The 7,957-nt window shown below is 36.8% G+C and overlaps 1 protein-coding gene across 2 annotated transcripts; it reads left to right on the forward strand.

Annotated features, from left to right (window-relative positions):
• Nucleotides 1-1,279: 1,279 nt before the first annotated feature.
• On the forward strand, nucleotides 1,280-2,893 carry twist1b (twist family bHLH transcription factor 1b). Of its 2 annotated transcripts, none has more exons than XM_051130581.1 (2): nucleotides 1,280-1,868; nucleotides 2,393-2,893. In XM_051130581.1, exons 1-2 carry the CDS (start codon nucleotides 1,452-1,454, stop codon nucleotides 2,444-2,446), a joined length of 471 nt encoding a protein of 156 aa, XP_050986538.1. In that variant the 5' UTR covers nucleotides 1,280-1,451; the 3' UTR covers nucleotides 2,447-2,893. The 2 variants fall into 2 exon arrangements, with proteins under 2 accessions (XP_050986538.1, XP_050986537.1); XM_051130580.1 differs by having other exon boundaries at nucleotides 1,280-1,993; nucleotides 2,393-2,892.
• The last annotated feature ends 5,064 nt before the right edge of the window (nucleotides 2,894-7,957 follow it).

Here is a 7,957-nt window from a genome sequence, read left to right on the forward strand (position 1 = left end):
ACCAAAATCCCCTAACATGTTTATCAATCCCCCGCCCTAGCTGCACAAATTGTGCAACAACTTTACATTATGCAAGAGGTGAATATTGGACATTACCCAGATAATTTATGTCCCCTTGGTAGGGCTGCAGCCCAAGTGTTATTAGGGTTATCTGCTAGTTGCTGAAAGACCTTCAGATATACTAGTGTGTTGTACTCTGTAATGTTGTCCCTGGATCAGAACATGAAGCATCACAGGGTGGAAATGTGAGACAAGAGAATTTGTTTCTTCTTTGTCTTACGATATTTCTGCCTTTAAAATATGAGAATTTAAATTATTCACAGGTTAGCTGTGAAAGTGTAAACTGTAAATGTTTTTATGGATTTCAAGATAATTTGTGTTTTTATTCTGATCTAGTTCACTGCCAATTCAATTCAAGCACTTGTAACTCTAGTAACTACAACCAGAATATCACGACCCCTGGTGGAGAGCGTTTATCAGTTCACGCTTATGTAAACAAAACTATAAAATTACAAATCTGTGCAGTGTTACAGTGGACAGTATTTTATTGATGTGTTCAAAGTATATAGATCCTGATCATTTACGCTTGACATGTTTAGGTTGTACGTCTTGGTTTGGGTTTCAAATTGTTCTTCCACAAGTGAAAGGCTGTCACAATCAAGATAGATTATGTAATATATAATTCATGGAAATTACCGTATATACACAGAGTCTGAAAACCACTTATTTGAATCCTAAAATATTGTTTCGAATTAGAGCTGATATTTTCAGACATGCTTCTAAGTTTATAATTCCTAATTAATTTCTAAACACAAATCAAGCTGAACCTGGCAGACCTAGTTATTGCGTTGCGTTTATACTTTTCTTCAAACACGTCTTCAGGCATGTGTAATTAGAAATTTTTGTATGTTTTTTTTTTTTTTTTTCGTTGCAGAGACGAACTGTTGCTGTGACTATTGTGACTCCTTCTTCTAAAAGAATACGTTCATGTGATGAAATAGCCTATGAAATAACAAATGACCGAATTAAATAGGTTCCAATTACACGGGAAATGCCGACTTGATTCTAAAATGTATTGACTCTACATTAAAATCTAATGAAAGCACAACGAATCCTTTCAGTTAGTTGAGCATGCAATCGCTATTTTTTTCTGTTCACAAAAGAACTGTCAGACTTGTCAAGGAAAATATCTCGAGTTTAAAAGAAAAGTTTCCCCCACCCTCCTTCTCACGTCTTAAGCCTTCTTGGCCAATCATCTCTCTTCTCACAAACACTTTAGCAGACTATAAGAGCTCCCCAACTTTTTCCTTTCAACCTAACTCAAAGTTGCTTGGAATTCCGGATACCTAGTTATTTGCTCCAGAATAAGAAACGCACACTTGGAATTGTATTTCACCCTCATGAGGGAATAACGTCGTTGTTCGGACGCGCTTTCAGCAGACTTGAACGAGATGCCCGAAGAGCCCGCGAGAGACTCCTCCAGCTCCCCCGTGTCTCCCGCGGACAGCCTCAGCAACAGCGACGGAGAGCCCGACAGGCCACCGAAGAGGTCCGGAAGGAAAAGACGCTCGAGCAGGAAAAACGGGGAGGATTCCGACAGCTCGACCCTTGGGAAAAGGGGGAAAAAGTCAAGCAACAGCAGCAACAGCCCTCAGTCTTTTGAGGAGCTGCAGACGCAGCGCGTTATGGCGAACGTACGCGAGCGACAGAGGACGCAGTCGCTCAACGAAGCGTTCGCGGCTTTGCGCAAAATCATCCCCACTTTACCCTCCGATAAACTGAGCAAAATACAGACGCTAAAACTCGCCGCCAGGTACATCGATTTTCTCTGTCAGGTTCTACAGAGTGACGAGCTGGACTCCAAGATGGCAAGTTGTAGTTATGTTGCTCACGAACGTTTGAGCTACGCGTTCTCGGTTTGGAGGATGGAGGGCGCTTGGTCCATGTCTGCATCTCACTAGTGTACAGGGAAAAGTTTTTTAGTTTTCACATGGTACGCTTTCACAATATCCCTCGTCTTTAATGATGTAATATTGTAAACAACTACTTCATTCTACACGTTCAGCCTCGAGTTGTAAAACCAACAGCTGTTGCATGTATTTCAGATCGCCTGGATTTGTTTACTATCAGCATGGCTTTATTTTTACACACTCTCTCTCTCTTTAGATATAGTAATAACGCCAAATCAACAATTAAGTTTGGTCCAAAAATATAGCGTAAGTCTAAAAAAGTTGAGATGTTGTTAAACGGCTGTTGCATGTAATGCAACCGAATTGTTTACTATAAGTACGGCCTATTGTAGCACATATTTTCCAAAATGGATAACATTTTTTTTAAACAAATAGGTTACTGTAAATATAATGTCCCGCCTAAATCATGCTGTTATTCGCAGGTGAAAGCCAAGAGCTGGGAAAACTCGAGGACCAATACGCCGACACAATGCTAGATTCCTTCTTAATCTTGGGGGAAACTGCAAATGTTCCAACAGAGGTCATGGCTATTATCGAGAGAAGGCCACGGACAGCGAATTGTTGCAAACGGACTTCCTCGCGAGTGTTATTATTGACGACGAATGTTGGAAATGTGTGCATATGCATGTTTTTTTTTTTTATTTTATTTTTTTAAGACTCAGTTGTGCATAGCTTTCTTGGAGAAAGTGAAATTGCATCGCGAGGACTGTCGATGAGAAGATGGGGAATGAAGCCTCTAGTTCGAATCCTGTGCAAAATACAAAGTTTTAGTACGAGTTTCTATTTATTTATTGATGACACATTTTTTTTAAAATGAAGGCAAATGTATCCTGTGTCGAAATGCATTCTTATTTTTTGCTACTTTTGTAAATAAATGTGTATTTCTGTAATAAAGATGAAGAACGTTTAAGAAATATTTCACGCTAGAATCAAAATTCATTCACTTTATTCGTGTGTTCGGTTTTGGAAAAATGATGAAACACGTTATTCGTTTAGTCTTATCATCACGAATTCTTTTAATAGCTATGTCTAAAAATAATTACACAAGGTGGCTGACATAGGCCAGCAAATCAGAGACAAAATACGTTAAGTTGGAAAAAAAAAAAACATAAGCCATTGTTCTATTACTTTTAGTCAAAAAAGACTCTATTTTTAAAAGTACAATACAGATTATATAGTTTCAATTCATACAACACAGTGTGAAAAAAAAATGTAGAAAATAAGACAAAATGGTGCATTATCACAATAATGCATTATCGATTGCATAAAATTGTGATGGATTATCGAGTTTTATTTTGATAGGTCTAGCTAATTCTGGCTTCTACGATTTAGTTGGTTGACATTCATCTAAGCTGGAATTTTGGACGTATAGATTCAAACACATGTCTTGTTAGTTCATCTGAGAGGCGGGAAAACGGAGGAGAAGGTGACTAGAAAATAGGTTTGTATTCATGGAATGTACCCCTAAATTTTTGGAAAGTCTTTTTTACAGTTGCACTAAATATCATCGTTTTTATCCAGCTAGAGCTTCCCAAATACACACGTGCGTCATAGGGTCAAATCCCTAGGGATTGCAATGGACGTATGGCCAGAGGCCGCTCCAAAAATACTGTGTGCAGGGGAAAAAATGACAGTGCTGCTCATTAGTTTCTTTTTCTGTTCAGTTTCATTCATTTGATAAAAATAAGCGCATTGCGATTCAAGTACATCCAATTCACTAAATAAAATCAAATTATTCATTCTGAATAAAAAGCCTAAAATGCGTTTTGTCTCGCTAAGGCCTGTGGGATATGTTTGCAACGTTTGTGGTTTGTATTTGGCATTGAATCATATATGTAGTGCTGTCAGTTGCGTTTGATTTTATATGAAGTCTGGGAAAGCATTTTGGAATCATGGAATATTTGAAATAAAAGCACGTGCACGTTTGAAGGTGTGTAATTGGGTTTTGAGGCATGTGCGGAATTCCCAGATGTCTATGAAATTTAAGCTCCCTTCAGCAGGACATGGGAAGGTGGGGTGGATGAAGCTGGCCTGTATGCTGAGCAACTCTAATGTTAACCTATTTAAAAAAAAAAAAATCCCCTCGTGAGACATACAAACAAATTAGGTCGAGTTTCTAACGAATAATTTATAACTTTTCTAATCGCTCTAACATTGGTTTAAATGGTAGTAAACATTTCCCATTTTTACACAAACGTCATACAGATCCCAGTGAACTTCAGGAGAAAACTGGACCAAAGTTTGAGTTCATTTCCACTTGTAAGGCATTTGGCAGATGGATGTTAGAGGCACACGAATGAAACTTATTTTGAACAGATGTTAGCATTTTAGAGTCACGTGAATTGAACAGATGTTCAGATGTTGAGGTCCGCCTTTAAATAGACTATACTGAAAATCTTAGAAACAAAGCGTTGGCTTTTCTTGAAGGGATAGAACTCGTGGAGTGACGCCGGCTGTCCTCGGAGACTCGAGGTCTACGGTGAATTTAAGCTTTTTGCTCTAAATCACAGCCCGTGGGATCCAATGTCGAGAAGAGCACGCGTGGGAGTTTCCCAAATAAAGAAAGCCGTGTAGCATTGCTGTTCTAACAGGTACTGTAGACGATGGTGCTGCTTTTCCGACATCATTGTGCATATGTTTGTCGTTTGTTTGTTTGTTTTTGTTGTGTGGAAACCTGAATGAGTTTGTGGCCTACTTGTAAGAACAACAGCCTGTAGTTTTAAAAAGTATTAGGCCTTCTTTTACCTACGTTTACATTTAACAGTTCAGATAATTCGGATGTAGCGTCGTATTTAAACACAGATTACTTTTATAATGGCCTGATAATGATTTAATGAACTCCGTTTGATGAACTTTCCTAGCCTAAACCAACACTGTTGTTACTGTTATTATTGTTAATATTATACAGATTATTTATTATCTTTTCAGGTCGCTTAGGTCATTTATTAACGCCGATTTTCGGCTCTTAATTAACTGCTCAAACAAAAATATCTTGTACGAACATCTTCGAAATCTTGTTTTCGTGGGTTGCCAGAGTTCTTAAAAATATATGAAATGTTTAATAAAAGCGTTTCTTTGTCGACACTAAAAATCATTTTTAAAATACAGACTACTGATGATTTGTTTAAAACATGTAACAACGAAATAAACCTTTATGTTGGGTTAAAAAAATGGAGAAAGTCAAAGCGAGCACTTGTTCATTTACACAGCTGGCTCGCTTAGGCTACAGCTCATACAACAACTGCTGGCAATTCACTTTATGAAGGAAAATAATTTTCCACTAAAACGACAAGCAGATCTTCTGCTCCTGGAAACAGGTGCAACTTGCAGAAGTAGCTGCAGTCGTTTTAAAGTCACACGGAAAAGCCATTGGAAACGAATCCCACGAATGATTGCTTAGTGAATGCGCCGAGAGCAGGCCTACTTAATTTTTTCTAAAATAAAGTACTAGGGTAAAAATAAGGATTGCGTGCATGCGTGGGTTGTGATTTAGAGGAAGTGGGCAGTGCAGAAACATGTTTTGCTAATACAGATTTTTTTTTTCCTCCAGATGTAAATTTATGTAATAGCGGTTTCTTCCCTCGATTGTCGGTATTGGCAAGCCATTTCTGTTTTTATGATTTTAACATTTTATGTTTTGATTTTGAAACGACTGTTAACATGTTGAGACACTAAGTCTTGTTAGTTTGCATTGTTGTCACAATAGTGAACCTTTCATCTTTTTTAAATCTTTGTTTTAAGATCAAACATTTGTGAATATCATGCTTGTATGAGTAAAGAAATAAAAGCACTTTTGAAAAAACATCTGACATGCTTTAGTTTCTACATTAAAGGCTCGGCCTCTTTAGACACACAGGGACATTACTGTAACACTGAGAGGTTATAATCTGAGACGGTGCAGGGTTACAGTTATGCTTAGGTCAAGGCTTGTTCCTGGGTAGAGTTAAGGTGGTTAAGGCCTACAAACCTTAAAACTTCTTAACATCCGATTTCATATCCTAACAAAGTGAATTCAATGTCAATAATACTGCAATAAGAGCCAAAAAATCGAATAATCAATCATGAATACAAAAACAATCTATGTTAGATGTCACTTAATAAAAAAAACCTAAAAAACAAAAACGTGAAACATAAGAACTTAACGTTTTTGATGTGGTGTCATTTCATGGGTCTTCATTTAGGAAGGCAAAACTTAAAGGCACATTATGGGTCAAAACGAAATAGTAAAACGACGTAAAAAATGAAAAATGGGCCTTATTTCCTCCCTTTGGTTAACACTATCACAGTAAAAGCTGTCGTCTTTCAGCTTTTTGGGAAAGGGGACAGATCAACTGTTGCAGGCTGATTGTAGTTAAATTACAGTTTGGTTGCATTAGGCTTAGTGGTGTAAGTGTTGCATTAAGAGTGACAGAGCATCAAAAGTCCCCTTTTTTTAGACTCATTCAACAAAGAGAGCGCCGAACCCCCATGTTTACGGAATACTTAGCGCACGCCACCCAGGGAGCAGACAAGACACGCATCATGCTGCCGCTAGGGGATACACAATGATGTCACACACAGGAAATGGCTGGAGAGACTTGGCACCTCGCGGTGGTTGGCCCAGCATCCACTGGCTCAGGAGGGCCACTGCGAAAATAAACAGGCAATCAGAACACTGCACGAGAAGTACACAAACCCATTGTGGTGTTTCATGGATAATAAAGGCAGAGTTTTCACATCTAGAGATGTGTTTATTTGTGCAATCTGCTTGTCCATAAATAGACTTGTCTTTTGCAGGACGGATAAACAGAGCGTGGAAGTTAAAGCAGTTTTTGTCCCGCTTTCAAACTTTCCTGTTAATGTTTAGTGATGTTTACGGGACGCTCAGCTGAAAAAGAATAAGAAAAAAATTCGATTCGTAAACGGGCTTTAGAAACACATCCTGGAAGGCTGGAAGACATCTAGTATGACTGGATCTAAAATGATTTTAAGCTACATAATCCTATACAGTAATTATATATATTTAGTACATCTGTTTCAATGAATTAAAGAATAGCTCTCTGAAAAATGTTCTTAACCTCCACGCCTTTCTAAACTATATATAACTTTTTCTTCTGCCAAACACACACACGCACACAAAAGAGATTGAAAGAATGTCTCAGTGGTTGTTGTTCATACAGTGTATGTTAATGGGGTCCAAAAGTTTGATCAAAACAATTATGTACACTATCAGTCAAAAGTTTTTGAACAGTAAGGTATTTAATGTTTTGTTTTTTTTTAAAGAAGACTCTTCTGCCCTCCAAGCTTGCAATTATTTGACCCAAAATACAGCAAAAGCAGTGATATTGTGAAATATTTTTCTAATTGCTTTCTAATTGAATATATTTTAAAATGTAATTTATTCCTGTGATCAAAGCTACATTTTCAGCATCATTACTCCAGTCTTTAGCGTCACATGATCTTTCAGAAATCATTTTAATATGCTGATTTGCTGTTCAAGAAACACTTATTAATATTATCAATATTTAAAACAGTTGAGTGCATTTGTTCAAGATTCTCTGATGAATAGAAAGATCAGCATTTATCTGAAAAACAATTTTTGGGGGGAAAAATGAAAATTGAAAAATGAGATTATTGCTTTTATTTAGCAAGGATGCCTTAAATTGATCAAAAGTGATGATAAAGACATTGATAATATTACAAAAGATTTCTATCTCAGATAAATTTCTATTTTTTCTATTCATTGAAGAAACGTGAAAAAAATCTACTCGGCTGTTTTTCAACATAATAATAATAATAATAATGTTTTTTGAGCAGCAAATCAGAATATTAGAATGATTTCTGAAGGACTGTGTGACTGGAGTAATGATGCTAAAAATTCATCTTAGAAATCAAAGGAATAAATTACATTTTAAAATATATACAAATAGAAAACAGCTATTTTAAAAAGTAAACTATTTTAAAATTGTACTGTTTTTGCTGTACTTTAAAACACATAAATACAGGCT

This window comes from Labeo rohita, chromosome 16, assembly GCF_022985175.1.
Source record: "Labeo rohita strain BAU-BD-2019 chromosome 16, IGBB_LRoh.1.0, whole genome shotgun sequence".
In the NCBI taxonomy this organism is placed as follows: Eukaryota; Metazoa; Chordata; class Actinopteri; order Cypriniformes; family Cyprinidae; genus Labeo; species Labeo rohita.